This window comes from Pristiophorus japonicus, chromosome 1 (assembly GCF_044704955.1).
Source record: "Pristiophorus japonicus isolate sPriJap1 chromosome 1, sPriJap1.hap1, whole genome shotgun sequence".
In the NCBI taxonomy this organism is placed as follows: Eukaryota; Metazoa; Chordata; class Chondrichthyes; family Pristiophoridae; genus Pristiophorus; species Pristiophorus japonicus.
Genome location: NC_091977.1, coordinates 82758554 through 82774675, shown reverse-complemented (window position 1 = coordinate 82774675; position 16122 = coordinate 82758554). Strand labels below are relative to the sequence as shown.

General features: G+C 43.3%; 1 protein-coding gene across 3 annotated transcripts in view; it reads left to right on the top strand.

The window, feature by feature from the left end:
• LOC139264606 (probable global transcription activator SNF2L2) overlaps nucleotides 1-16122 on the top strand; it is a 171616-nt gene that overhangs the window by 104748 nt on the left and 50746 nt on the right. For all 3 annotated transcript variants that reach the window (XM_070881356.1, XM_070881337.1, XM_070881346.1), the window contains exons 25-26: nucleotides 14348-14511; nucleotides 15289-15516. In XM_070881356.1, the coding sequence (XP_070737457.1) occupies nucleotides 14348-14511; nucleotides 15289-15516 (392 nt within the window). The remainder of the gene's footprint in view (nucleotides 1-14347; nucleotides 14512-15288; nucleotides 15517-16122) is intronic.

Genomic DNA, 16122 nt, shown 5'->3' with positions numbered 1-16122 from the left:
TCTGACCCATCCAGGTGATCGAAACTACGACCTACAGATCATCATCGTGGCCGTATTCTATTCCCTGCATATTCTATACCTTTTTGTTCGCTAAATCTAGTAAAGTAGTATTTAATTATTCTGAGAGTGCTCAGATGTCCAAAACATTCCCAAAATGGACTACCATTTTCCATTAAATTATCTTCAGCAAAACTTATTCCTAATCCAAACATAGCACTTCACTAAAATGTATCACTTCCCATTCCCTGCCACTACATTTAAAAAAAAATTCATTCACGAGATGTGGCCGTCGCTGGTAAGGCCAGCATTTATTGCCCATCTCCAATTGCCTTTGAGAAGGGGGTGGTGAGCTGCCGCCTTGAGCCGCTGCAGTCTGTGTGGTGAAGGTACGCCCACAATGCTGTTGGGGAAGGAGTTCCAGGATTTTGATGGTTGCAAATGCTTCAGCATTGTCTTTTGCACTCGCATGCTGGGCTCCACTATCATTGAGGATGGGGATGTTCATGGAATCTCTTCCTCCTGTTAGTTGTTTTAATTGTCCTCCACCAGTCACCACTGGATGTGGCAAGACTGCAGAGCTTTGCTTTGATTTGATTTCATGGTTGTGGGATCGCTTAGCTCTGTGTAAAGCATGCTACTTCTAATGTTTAGTATGCATGTAGTCCTGTGTTGGAGCTTCACCAGGTTGGCACTTCATATTTAGGTCCCTCTGATGCTGTTCCTGGCATGCTCTTGTACACTCCTCATTGAACCAGGGTTGATTCTCTGGCTTGATAGTAATGATAGAGTGAGGGATATGCCAGGCCATGAGACGATAGATTGTGGTAGAATAGAATTCTGATGCTGATGCCCAGCTTTGAGCTGCTAGATCTGTTTTGAATCTATCCCATTTAGACCGTGGTAGTGACACATAATACGATGGCATGTGTCTTCAATGTGAAGGTGGGACTTTGTCTCCACAAGGACTTGTGTGGTAGTCACTCCTACCAATACTGTCATAGAAACATAGAAACATAGAAAATAGGTGCAGGAGCAGGCCATTCAGCCCTTCTAGCCTGCACCACCATTCAATGAGTTCATGGCTGAACATGAAACTTCAGTACCCACTTCCTGCTTTCACGCCATACCCCTTGATCCCCCGAGTAGTAAGGACTTCATCTAACTCCCTTTTGAATATATTTAGTGAATTGGCCTCAACTACTTCCTGTGGTAGAGAATTCCACAGGTTCACCACTCTCTGGGTGAAGAAGTTTCTCCTTATCTCGGTCCTAAATGGCTTACCCCTTATCCTTAGACTGTGACCCCTGGCTCTGGACTTCCCCAACATTGGGAACATTCTTCCTGCATCCAACCTGTCCAAACCCGTCAGAATTTTAAACGTTTCTATGAGGTCCCCTCTCACTCTTCTGAACTCCAGTGAATACAAGCCCAGTTGATCCAGTCTTTCTTGATAGGTCAGTCCCACCATCCCGGGAATCAGTCTGGTGAATCTTCGCTGCACTCCCTCAATAGCAAGAATGTCCTTCCTCAAGTTAGGAGACCAAAACTGTACACAATACTCCAGGTGTGGCCTCACCAAGGCCCTGTACAACTGTAGCAACACCTCCCTGCCCCTGTACTCAAATCCCCTCGCTATGAAGGCCAACATGCCATTTGCTTTCTTAACCGCCTGCTGTACCTGCATGCCAACCTTCAATGACTGATGTACCATGACACCCAGGTCTCGTTGCACCTTCCCTTTTCCTAATCTGTCACCATTCAGATAATAGTCTGTCTCTCTGTTTTTACCACCAAAGTGGATAACCTCACATTTATCCACATTATACTTCATCTGCCACGCATTTGCCCACTCACCTAACCTATCCAAGTCACTCTGTAGCCTCATAGCATCCTCCTCGCAGCTCACACTGCCACCCAACTTAGTGTCATCCGCAAATTTGGAGATACTACATTTAATCCCCTCGTCTAAATCATTAATGTACAATGTAAACAGCTGGGGCCCCAGCACAGAACCCTGCGGTACCCCACTAGTCACTGCCTGCCATTCCGAAAAGTACCCATTTACTCCTACTCTTTGCTTCCTGTCTGACAACCAGTTCTCAATCCACGTCAGCACATTACCCCCAATCCCATGTGCTTTAACTTTGCACATTAATCTCCTGTGTGGGACCTTGTCGAAAGCCTTCTGAAAGTCCAAATATACCACATCAACTGGTACTCCTTTGTCCACTTTATTGGAAACATCCTCAAAAAATTCCAGAAGATTTGTCAAGCATGATCTCCCTTTCACAAATCCATGCTGACTTGGACCTATCATGTCACCATTTTCCAAATGCGCTGCTATGACATCCTTAATAATTGATTCCATCATTTTACCCACTACTGAGGTCAGGCTGACCGGTCTATAATTCCCTGCTTTCTCTCTCCCTCCTTTTTTAAAAAGTGGGGTTACATTGGCTACCCTCCACTCGATAGGAACTGATCCAGAGTCAATAGAATGTTGGAAAATGACTGTCAATGCATCCGCTATTTCCAAGGCCACCTCCTTAAGTACTCTGGGATGCAGACCATCAGGCCCTGGGGATTTATCGGCCTTCAATCCCATCAATTTCCACAACACAATTTCCCGACTAATAAAGATTTCCCTCAGTTCCTCCTCCTTAATAGACCCTCTGACCACTTTTATATCCGGAAGGTTGTTTATGTCCTCCTTAGTGAATACTGAACCAAAGTACTTGTTCAATTGGTCTGCCATTTCTTTGTTCCCCATTATGACTTCCCCTGATTCTGACTGCAGGGGACCTACGTTTGTCTTTACTAACCTTTTTCTCTTTACATAGCTATAGAAACTTTTGCAATCCGCCTTAATGTTCCCTGCAAGCTTCTTCTTGTACTCCATTTTCCCTGCCCTAATCAAACCCTTTGTCCTCCTCTGCTGAGTTCTAAATTTCTCCCAGTCCCCAGGTTCGCTGCTATTTCTGGCCAATTTGTATGCCATTTCCTTGGCTTTAATACTATCCCTGATTTCCCTAGATAGCCACGGTTGAGCCACCTTCCCTTTTTTATTTTTACGCCAGACAGGAATGTACAATTGTTGTAATTCATCCATGCGGTCTCTAAATGTCTGCCATTGCCCATCCACAGTCAACCCCTTAAGTATCATTAGCCAATCTATCTTAGCCAATTCATGCCTCATACCTTCAAAGTTACCCTTCTTTAAGTTCTGGACCATGGTCTCTGAATTAACTGTTTCATTCTCCATCCTAATGCAGAATTCCACCATATTATGGTCACTCTTCCCCAAGGGGCCTCGCACAATGAGATTGCTAATTAATCCTCTCTCATTACACAACACCCAGTCTAAGATGGCCTCCCCCCTAGTTGGTTCCTCGACATATTGGTCTAGAAAACCATCCCTTATGCATTCCAGGAAATCCTCCTCCACCGTATTGCTTCCAGTTTGGCTAGCCCAATCTATGTGCATATTAAAGTCACCCATTATAACTGCTGCACCTTTATTGCATGCACCCCTAATTTCCTGTTTGATGCCCTCCCCAACATCACTACTACTGTTTGGAGGTCTGTACACAACTCCCACTAACGATTCTGCAGCTCTACCCATATAGATTCCACATCATCCAAGCTAATGTCTTTCCTAACTATTGCATTAATCTCCTCTTTAACCAGCAATGCTACCCCACCTCCTTTTCCTTTTATTCTATCCTTCCTGAATGTTGAATACCCCTGGATGTTGAGTTCCCAGCCCTGATCATCCTGGAGCCACGTCTCCGTAATCCCAATCACATCATATTTGTTAACATCTATTTGCACAGTTAATTCATCCACCTTATTACGGATACTCCTTGCATTAAGACACAAAGCCTTCAGGCTTGCTTTTTTAACACCCTTTGTCCTTCTAGAATTTTGCTGTACAGTGGCCCTTTTTGTTCTTTGCCTTGGGTTTCTCTGCCCTCCACTTTTCCTCATCTCCTTTCTGTCTTTTGCTTTTGCCTCATTTTTGTCTCCCTCTGTCTCCCTGCATAGGTTCCCATCCCCCTGCAATATTAGTTTAACTCCTCCCCAACAGCACTAGCAAACACTCCCCCTAGGACATTGGTTCCGGATCTGCCCAGGTGCAGACCGTCCGGTTTGTACTGGTCCCACCTCCCCCAGAACCGGTTCCAATGCCCCAAGAATTTGAATCCCTCCCTGCTGCACCACTGCTCAAGCCACGTATTCGTCTGCGCTATCCTGCGATTCCTACTCTGACTATCACGTGGCACTGGTAGCAATCCCGAGATTACTACTTTTGAGGTCCTACTTTTTAATTTAGCTCCTAGCTCCTTAAATTCTTTTCGTAGGACCTCATCCCTTTTTTTACCTATGCCGTTGGTACCAATGTGCACCACGACAACTGGCTGTTCTCCCTCCCATTTCAGAATGTCCTGCACCCGCTCCGAGACATCCTTGACCCTTGCACCAGGGAGGCAACATACCATCCTGGAGTCTCGGTTGCGTCCGCAGAAACGCCTATCTATTCCCCTCACCATCGAATCCCCTATCACTATCGCGCTCCCACTCTTTTTCCTGCCCTCCTTTGCAGCAGAGCCACCTACGGTGCCATGAACTTGGCTGCTGCTGCCCTCCCCTGATGAGTCATCCTCCCCAACAGTACTCAAAGCAGTGTATCTGTTTTGCAGGGGGATGACCACAGGGGACCCCTGCACTATCTTTCTTGCACTGCTCTTCCTACTGGTCTTCCATTCCCTATCTGGCTGTGGACCCTTCTCCTGCGGTAAGACCAACTCATTACACGTGATATTCACGTCATTCTCAGCATCGTGGATGCTCCAGAGTGAATCCACCCTCAGCTCCAATTCCGCAACGCGGACCGTCAAGAGCTCGAGGCGGATACACTTCCCACACACGTAGCGCCCAGGGACACCGGAAGTATCCCCGAGTTCCCACATGGTACATAGAAACATAGAAACATAGAAAATAGGTGCAGGAGTAGGCCATTCGGCCCTTCTAGCCTGCACCGCCATTCAATGAGTTCATGGCTGAACATTCAACTTCAGTACCCCATTCCTGCTTTCTCGCCATACCCCTTGATCCCCCTAGCAGTAAGGACCTCATCTAACTCCTTTTTGAATATATTTAGTGAATTGGCCTCAACAACTTTCTGTGGTAGAGAATTCCACAGGTTCACCACTCTCTGGGTGAAGAAGTTCCTCCGCATCTCGGTCCTAAATGGCTTACCCCTTATCCTTAGACTGTGACCCCTGGTTCTGGACTTCCCCAACATTGGGAACATTCTTCCTGCATCTAACCTGTCTAACCCCGTCAGAATTTTATATGTTTCTATGAGGTCCCCTCTCATTCTTCTGAACTCCAGTGAATACAAGCCCAGTTGATCCAGTCTTTCTTGATAGGTCAGTCCCGCCATCCCGGGAATCAGTCTGGTGAACCTTCGCTGCACTCCCTCAATAGCAAGAATGTCCTTCCTCAGGTTAGGAGACCAAAACTGTACACAATACTCCAGGTGTGGCCTCACCAATGCCCTGTACAACTGTAGCAACACCTCCCTGCCCCTGTACTCAAATCCCCTTGCTATGAAGGCCAACATGCCATTTGCTTTCTTAACCGCCTGCTGCACCTGCATGCCAACAGGAGGAGCATATCACATGGCCGAGCTCTCCTGCCATGTCTTAACCTTAGATACCCTTAAATTGGTAATAACAATGTTGCAGTTCACTTACTGATATAAAAAACAAAAGAAAAGCTACTCACCAATCACCAGCCAATCACTTACCACATTGGCTGTGACGTCACTTTTTGATTACTTTCTACTTCTATTTTGCTTTCTCTAATGCTGTAGCTGCACCGGTCGCCTTTTATAGGCCGCTCCCCTCTCTCCAACTGCCGCTGGCTCTCGATCTCCCGCTGGGCTTTTGATGGGTCGCTCCCCTCTCACCAACTGCCGCTGGCTCTCGATCTCCCGCTGGGCTTTTGACAGGTCGCTCCCCTCTCACCAACTGCCGCTGGCTCTCGATCTCCCGCTGGGCTTTAGCTTTCTTTATTTGTGTATGCATTGATTGGTGCACTGAGCATAGTGAGTTAAGTATAATTTTGGCTGGGTAAATAACAGCGAGTTAAATGTGCACATCATTATTAATGTGTTTGTTTTTAAAAAGCACAGTATAAGGAACAAATTGAATTGTGGGCACATATTCAACTTGGAGGGTATAAAAACATAGAAAATAGGTGGAGGAGAAGGCCATTCGGCCCTTTGAGCCTGCACTGCCATTCAATGAGTTCATGGCTGAACATGCAACTTCAGTACACCATTCTTGCTTTCTCGCCGTACCCCTTGATCCCCCTAGTAGTAAGGACTACATCTAACTCCTTTTTGAATATATTTAGTGAATTGGCCTCAACAACTTTCTGTGGTAGAGAATTCCACAGATTCACCACTCTCTGGGTGAAGAAGTTTCTCCTCATCTCGGTCCTAAATGGCTTACTCCTTATCCTTAGACTGTGACCCCTGGTTCTGGACTTTCCCAACATTGGGACATTCTTCCTGCATCTAACCTGTCTAAACCCGTCAGAATTTTAAATGTTTCTATGTGATCCCCTCTCATTCTTCTGAACTCCAGTGAATACAAGCCCAGTTGATCCAGTCTTTCTTGCTATGTCAGTCCCGCCATCCCGGGAATCAGTCTGATGAACCTTCGCTGCACTCCCTCAGTAGCAAGAATGTCCTTCCTCAAGTTAGGAGACCAAAACTGTACACAATACTCCAGGTGTGGCCTCACCAAGGCCCTGTACAACTGTAGTAACACCTCCCTGCCCCTGTACTCAAATCCCCTCGCTATGAAGGCCAACATGCCATTTGCTTTCTTAACCGCCTGCTGTACCTGCATGCCAACCTTCAATGACTGATATACCATGACACCCAGGTCTCGTTGTACCTCCCCTTTTCCTAATCTGTCACCATTCAGATAATAGTCTGTCTCTCTGTTTTTACCACCAAAGTGGATAACCTCACATTTATCCACATTATACTTCATCTGCCATGCATTTGCCCACTCACCTAACCTATCCAAGTCACTCTGCAGCCTCAGCATCCTCCTCGCAGCTCACACTGCCACCCAACTTAGTGTCATTCGCAAATTTGGAGATTCTACATTTAATCCCCTCGACTAAATCATTAATGTACAATTTAAACAGCTGGGGCCCCAGCACAGAACCTTGCGGTACCCCACTAGTCACTGCCTGCCATTCTGAAAAGTACGCATTTACTCCTACTCTTTGCTTCCTGTCTGACAACCAGTTCTCAATCCACGTCAGCACACTACCCCCAATCCCATGTGCTTTAACTTTACACATTAATCTCGTGTGGAACCTTCTGAAAATCCAAATACACCACTTCAACTGGTTCGCCCTTGTCCACTCTACTGGAAACATCCTCAAAAAATTCCAGAAGTTTTGTTGAGCATGATTTCCCTTTCACAAATCCATGCTGACTTGGACCTATCATGTCACCTCTTTACAAATGCGCTGCTATAACATCTTTAATAATTGATTCCATCATTTTACCCACTACCGATGTCAGGCTGACCGGTCTATAATTCCCTGTTTTCTTTCTCCCTTTTTTTAAAAAGTGGGGTTACATTGGCTACCCTCCACTCCATAGGAACTGATCCAGAGTCTATGGAATGTTGGAAAATTTCTGTCAATGCATCTGCTATTTCCAAGGCCACCTCCTTAAGTACTCTGGGATGCAGACCATCAGGCCCTGGGGATTTATCGGCCTTCAATCCCATCAATTTCCACAACACAATTTCCCAACTAATAAGGATTTCCCTCAGTTCCTCCTTCTTACTAGACCCTCTGACCCCTTTTATATCCGGAAGGTTGTTTGTGTCATCCTCAGTGAATACCGAACCAAAGTACGTGTTCAATTGGTCAGCCATTTCTTTGTTCCCAGTTATGACTTCCCCTGATTCTGACTGCAGGGGACCTACGTTTGTCTTCACTAACCTTTTTCTCTTTACATATCTATAGAAGCTTTTGCAGTCCATTTTAATGTTCCCTGCCAACTTCCTCTCGTACTCTCTTTTCCATGCCCTAATCAAACCCTTTGTCCTCCTCTGCTGAGTTCTAAATTTCTCCAAGTCCCCGGTTTCGCTGCTATTTCTGGCCAATTTGTATGCCACTTCCTTGGCTTTAATACTATCCCTGACGTCCCTTGATAGCCACGGTTGAGCCACCTTCCCTTTTTTATTTTTACGCCACACAGGGATGTAGAATTGTTGTAGTTCATCCATGCGGTCTCTAAATGTCTGCCATTGCCCACCCACTGTCAACCCCTTAAGTATCATTCGCCAATCTATCCTAGCCAATTCATGCCTCATATCTTCAAAGTTACCCTTCTTTAAGTTCTGGACCATGGTCTCTGAATTAACTGTTTCATTCTCCATCTTAATGCAGAATTCCACCATATTATGGTCACTCTTCCCCAAGGGGCCTCGCACAACGAGATTGCTAATTAATCCTCTCTCATTACACAACACCCAGTCTAAGATGGCCTTCCCCCTTGTTGGTTCCTCGATATATTGGTCTAGAAAACCATCCCTTATGCACTCCAGGAAATCCTCCTCCACCGTATTGCTTCCAGTTTGGTTAGCCCAATCTATATGTAACTTAAAGTCACCCATGATGACTGCTGCAACTTTATTGCATGCACCCTTAACTTCCTGTTTGATGCCCTCCCCAACATCACTGCTACTGTTTGGAGGTCTGTACACAACTCCCACCAGCGTTTTCTGCCCTTTGGTATTCTGTAGCTCCACCCATACCGATTTCACATCATCCAAGCTAATGTCTTTCCTTACAATTGCATTAATTTCCTCTCTAACCAGCAACGCCACCCCGCTTTCTTTTTCCTTTCTGTCTATCCTTCCTAAATGTTGAATACCCTTGGATGTTGAGTTCCCAGCCTTGGTCACCCTGGAGCTATGTCTCTGTGATGCCAACCACATCGTACCCGTTAACTGCTATCTGCACAGTTAATTTGTCCACCTTATTCCGAATACTCCTCGCATTGAGGCACAGAGCCTTCAGACTTGCCATTGTAACACACTTTGACCCTTTAGAATTTTGCTGCAAAGTGGCCCTTTTTGTTTTTTGCCTTGGGTTTCTCTGCCCTCCACCTTTACTCATCTCCTTTCTGTCTTTTGCTTCTGCATCCATTTTGTTTCCCTCTGTCTCCCAGCATTGGTTCCCATCCCCCTGCCATATTAATATGACATGATAGCCATTACTGAGACATGGCTGCAAGACTGGCAGGTCTGGGAACTAAATATACCAATATATGGTCTACAGGAAAGATAGGGAAAATGATAGTGGAAGAGGAATACCCTCAGTGATGAAGGATGAAATCACTTCATTGATAAGAGAAGATGTATGAGTGGTAGGCAGCCAGTTGAGACTTTATGGGTCGAATTAAGAAATAGAAAATGATTTAAGACTGTAGTGGGAGTTGTGTATAGGCCCCCTGGTAGCAGCTGTGACGTGTTCGAATATATATTTTTATATGCAGAGATTAGACATGCAGCAAAAGGGTTTTAATGGGGGTGTTAATTTTAATGTAGATTGGGATAAGCATGTCAGAAAAGTAGTGAATTTTTTTTTGAGTGTTCAGAATAGTTTTCTGCAACAATATTAGATTTAGTAATGAGCCAGATTTAGTTAATCGCCTATCATTTATCTAATAGCAATCATAGTATGATTAATTCAGTGTAGTGTTAGAAAGGGAGAAATGCAAAACAGCTGTTAAGATTCTAGATTTAGGTAAGGCTGACTTCAATGCGATGAGACAGAGTCCCACAGTAAAGGGGGCAAATCAGTTAAAACGACACAAGATCAGTGGGAGGTGTTCAAAATATGATACAGAACCAGTTTTTACGCCTAAGGGGCAAGAGTTCTACTTTCCAAAAATAAACAGCCATGGACGACTGAAGAGGTCAGGGACAACATAAAACTAAAAGAAAAAGCATGCAAAAACTAGCACAGATCCAGGTAACTGGAAGAGATACAAAGAACAAAAGGTGACAAAATAGATAAGAGCTGCAAAAAGGGAGTATGATAAGAAAATAACTGTAATGAAGAAAATAATGACACTGAAAAGTGACAAATCCCCAGCACCAGATGATTACCATCCCAGGGGTTTGAAGGAAGTAGATGAGAACATTGTAGATGCCCGAACTATAATCCTCAAGTTCTCTCGATTTCAGGAACTGTTCCTTTTAGATTGGAAAATTGTGTATACTATTTAAGAAAGATGAGAGGGGAACCAGGGAATTATTGACCAGTTAGTCTTCCAGCTGTTGTCGGGAATATGAGAGTCTTATCATTAAGGATAGAGTAGCTGAACATGTTGAAAATTTCCAACTGATCAGACAGTCAGCATGGATTTGTGAAAAGTAGGTTATGCTTGACGAAACTGATAGAATTTTTTTTGAAGAGGTGGCTAAAATAGTGGACAGGGGAATGTCTATGGATGTTATGAGGGACTTTCTTGAAGTTCATATAAATAAGAGACTATTGGCTAAAGTTGAAGCTCATAGAATTGAAGGCAAATTTGTGACCTGGTTCGGAGATTGGCTAAGTGGTAGGCGACTGAGAGTAGGGGTAATGGGCAGGTACTCTAATAGCAGGATGTGACTAGTGGTGTCCCGCAAGGATCTGTGTTGGGGCCTCAACTACTGACTGTGTATCTATTAACAACTTAGTTGATGAGATAGAAAGCCACATGTGCAAGTTTGCTGATTACACAAAGATAGATAGCATTCTAAGCAGTGTAGATGGAAGCATAAAATTACAAAAGAGATATTAATAGTTTAAGTGGGCAAAACTGTAGCAAATGGATTTCAATTAGATCATTTGGACCTAAAAAGAATAGAACAGAGTACTTGCTATATGGTGAAAAGCTAAAAACAGTGGAGATCCAAAGAGACTTTGGTGTGGGGGAAGGGGGAAGTCCATGCAGAAAGATCATTAAAATGTCATGGACAGGTACAGAAAATAATCAAAGGCCAATGGAATGCTGGTCTTTATAGCTAGAGGACTAGAATACAAAGGGGTAGAAGTTATGCTACAGCTATACAAAACCCTGGTGAGACCACACCTGGAGTACTGTTCGAAGTTCTGGACATCACACCTCAGGAAGGAAATATTGGCCTTAGAGGAAGTGCAGCGTAGGTTTACCAGAATGATAATTTATCCCTTGGAGTGCGGGTTAAGAGGAGAGATTACACAAACTAGAGTTTTATTCCCTGGAATTTAGAAGATTAAGGGTGATTTGACCAAAATGAGACTCAATGGGTCAAATGGCCTCCTTCTGTGCTGTATTCTATGATTGTATATTAAGGGGAACTGATGGAGTAGATGGAGCGAAACTATTTCCATTGGTTGGGTAGTCTCTGTAACATCGCCCGTCTTTGTCTCGGCTCATCCGCTGCTGAAACCCTCATCCATACCTTTGTTACCTCTAAACTTGACTTTTCCGACCCACTCCTGGCTCTCCCCTCACGCTCTACCCTACTTAAACTTGAGGTAATTCAAAACTCAGCTGCCTGTGTCCTAACTCTCACCAAGTCCTGTTCACCCATGATCACCCCTGTGCTCAGCAACCTACATTGGCTCCAAGTTAAGCAACACCTCAATTTCAAAATTCTCATCCTGGTTTTCAAATCCCTCCATGGTCTCACCACTCCCTATCTATCTCTGTAATCTCTCCCGGTCCCACAATCCCCCGAGATATCTGCGCTCCTCTATTTCTGTCCTCTTGAGCATTCCTGATTATAATCACTCAACCATTGATGGCCGTGCCTTCTGTTGTCTAGGCTCTAAGCTCTGGAATTCCCTCCCTAAACCTCTCTGCCTCTCCCCCTCTTTCCTCCTTTATGGCACTCCTTAAAACCTACCTCTTTGACCAAGTTTTTGATAATCTGCCCTAATTTCCCGTTATGTGGCTCGGTGTCAGGTTTTTTGACTTGTATTACTCCTGTGAAGCGCCTTGGGATGTTTACTACATTAAAGGTGCTATATAAATACAAGTTGTTGTTGTAGGGGACATAGTCTTTAAAAATTAGAATCAGGCCTTTCCGGAATGGTTAGGAAACACTTATACATACAAAGGGTGGTAGAAATTTGGAACTCTCTTCTGCAAACGTCAATTGATGCTAGGTCAATTGTTAATTTTAAATCTGAGATTAATAGTTTTTTGTTAACCAAAGATAATGGGGCAAAGGCTGATGTATGGAACTAGATCACAGATCCGCCATGATCTCATTGAGTGGCGAAACAGGCTCATGGAGCTATATAGGCTACTCCTGTTCCTAACAGCAACTTATGGCAAGAAAGAGATACGGTGGGAGTTGCAAATCATCACACATTGCTGGACAACTTGCGCTGCTCCGCCATTGGCATCGCAAAAACCGTAGCTCGACATCAACATTCCCGTGAGTTTTGAGAACTCGCTGCAGGAAGTTGGGGCTGATATTTAGTGACTTAACTACTAAAAGATTTATGTTCCTACAATGCCATTCAACCTCTGAGGCCCAGAAAGGGACAATTGAAATTGGATTCTCACTCCTGCGGGAAGTAAATTGTTCAGGTTTTTTTTTTACATTTTTAATTAATTTTTTTTTCTTTCTTTTCCTGTCTGTCTCTCTTTCCAATCTTTCATAAGAACATAAGAAATAGGAGCAGGAGTAGGCCATACAACCCCTCGAGCTTGCTCCGTCATTTAATATGATCATGGCTGATCCGATCATGTACTGCAGCACTTTGCAATCTTTCTCCATTTAAATAGTAACTTGCTCTTTGATTTTTTTTCTGCCAAAGTGCATGACCTCACACTTTCCAACATTATACTCCATCTGCCAAATTTTTGCCCACTCACTTAGCCTGTCTATGTCCTTTTGCAGATTTTTTGTGTTCTCCTCGCACATTGCTTTTCCCCCCATCTTTGTATCGTTGGCAAACTTGGCTCCGTTACACTATCTCTCTCCTTAAATTTAGCTGGTTAAGGTTCCAGATGCTCTGTCGACCTCGCCACACCGTTATCAACTCGTACTCCCAGCAATTTGCAGTGCAGAGATTTCGAGCTGAAAGCTGAGAGGAAAAAAATCCAACTCACAGGGCATGTTGTGAGTTGCCCCGCTTCAGCAAATTCTGGCCCAGTCTTTCATGCCCAAGCAGCTAGATGTAAGAGATTGTATTTTATGTAGTGTCCCGCTCTTCATCAAGTTGCAGCAGGTCTTGATTTAAATGGGCGGGTACAAACAATGAGGCAGTTGATACAAGTTCTATTCTAAGTGTATTCTTTCTTTGCAAACAGTTGTTACTTAACCAGGATGTCATTTCATTCATGAAACAACTGTATCAAATGTTTTGGTCTGGATGCATATTATTAATCATTTAAACTAGTGCAAACTGGGTGTAGATCTAATGGTACTCTGACGATGCCAAATAAGATGTTTCAAATATTGCAATATTATATTTTGCCTCGGAGCTTATTTTTTAAGATAGTGTGTTGGTCACAGTCAGACTCTAGAAATCTGTAAATATGATTAGCGAAATTTGGATCATGTTTCTCATGCTTGTGTGTTTTCTCATCAGTAAAGTTTTATCCAACCAGTGCATAATATAATCTAGTAAAAATGGTCTTGTAATCATTTTATATTTGTTGAAGCACTAAGAGACTTGTTCAATTGCACATTTAAAAAAAAACCTAGAACAACTCTTATTTGAATAATTTGAATGTTTTAATCCATAGAGAAAGCCTTTTCCTTGCACATAAGATATGGAATGTGGGAAACAAAATCTAAGGGAGCAATTTATTTTGGGTCAAGTTCTTTTTTAAAAAGGAGCTGGATTGATAATCTGTTGAAAAGCAGAATTGAGGGCTATGGCGATAGTTATAGACTTTTGAATCTTTTTTCCCATGGGGCACAGGAAAAGAAAATTACTGTTCACTGAAAGGGCGAGGGTCAACATGTGAAGTGGGAGGAACATCCATGAGGGAATAACCACACATGGACTTCGATGGAGTGGGCTTGATGTGCTAAATCATTTCTTGACTTGGATTTATTTTTATGTTTCTTATTTGAAAGCAAAGGATTTTTAGATATATGTGGTAGAAATTGTTATACCTGTGAATTTCCCATGATCCTGAGTGTACCTGAGAATTGGCTTGCTTTTTGTGGTAAATTCGGCATTTGTTTCTGTTTTTTAAAATCTTTTGATCTCTCTAACTCTATCTATCCAATACACACAGGAACAACTAAGGCAGAGGACCGCGGTGCATTGCTGAAAATGTTCAATGAAGAAAACTCCAAATACTTCATATTCTTGCTGAGCACCAGGGCTGGTGGCCTGGGTCTGAATCTTCAAGCTGCTGATACTGTTATCATCTTTGACAGTGACTGGAATCCACACCAGGTGTGAGACATACTTTAATACAAAGAGTGTGGTCATTTTAACTTCAAAAGTATATAAAAAAAGCATGAGAAACTTTTTTGAAAATATTCAGTAGCTATTAATATTACATGTCAATACTATATGTGTGCCCATTTAAAAAAAATTAGTACATCTTGTAATGCCGGTGAAGATTAATTTTGTGTCATTTTTCAACTTGTGGTTGTACAGCACAAATACAATTGCAGGAGAGTTGTTCTAAGACTTCCAATATCATTTTTTTTAAGAATTTTTCTCCCTGCACTACAGCACCAGTTGAGGTTATAAAAGCAATCTTGTTTCCAAGCTTTTAAGTGGCACTATTTGCCAGGAGGTATATGAGAGCATTGCAGAATTTTCAGACTTGTAGGTTTGGATTCTTCAGTAGTTTGCACCCTGTCTGTTGCTTGTTGCCGAAGCAGCTGGATCCTAAACCACCTGGAAATCAAATGATAGCTAATCATGTAACAGTCCTATTTGACAGCCTATTTTTTTGACCATGTAGCAAAGCTTTTTCTGCCTTGTCTCTTGGCCACCTCTTGTGCAGCATCAAAAGCACAGATCATCCCATGCTTTCATTTTGAGGCGGGTGGTTTCCAAAGAGAGAGAAATCACAACTTAAGAGCAGCAGCTGTGGATATTAAGTAAGCTGTAGGATATTTGTGGATTCTTCAATTCAAATTATTGGATCCAAATTTTGCTGAAACTTTTTTCTTTTCTGTCATCCATTCTTTCTGCTCCTCTTCCCCTACACTCCCCAAGGATTTGCAAGCCCAAGATAGAGCTCATCGTATTGGACAGCGGAATGAAGTCCGTGTCCTGCGTCTCTGCACAGTCAATAGTGTGGAGGAAAAGATTCTTGCTGCTGCCAAATACAAGCTTAATGTAGACCAGAAAGTTATCCAGGCTGGTATGTTTGATCAAAAATCTTCAAGTCATGAGCGCCGAGCTTTCCTGCAGGCTTTGCTGGAGCATGAGGAGCAGAATGAGGTATGTGTAACCTTTTACAATGATTAAAATAGGAGATCTCTACTGCAGAATCTGTACATTTACAGGAAATTGCACGAGAAAATGTTTAAATTATGACTGCAAAAATTCACCTCACTAAAGGAAACAAGGATGAATATTTATAAAAGGAATGAGAGATATTTGACACAAAATGCTGGAAATCTCAGCACGTCAGGCAGCATCTGTGGAGAGGAAGCAGTTAACGTTTCGGGTCGATGACTCTGTCAGATCTGGAGAGTGTTCAAAAAGAACTGATTCTTAACCAGCACTGAAAGGGGGAGGGGAAGAAAGAACAAAAGGGAAGGTCTGTGATTGGTTGGAAGACAAGAAAGATTAGAGAGACAAAGGGGATGATGACCCAAATTCAAATGGTAATGCCAGGAGTTAGAAAAACATTAGTTGAGACAGGGTGTGCATCATCATCATCAGTCCCTCGGAATCGAGGAAGACGTGCTTCCACTCTTGAAGTGAGTTCTTTGGTGGCTGAACAGTCCAATACGAGAGCCACAGACTCTGTCACAGGTGGGACAGATAGTCGTTGAGGGAAGGGGTGGTTGGGACTGGTTTGCTGCACGCTCTTTCCGCTGT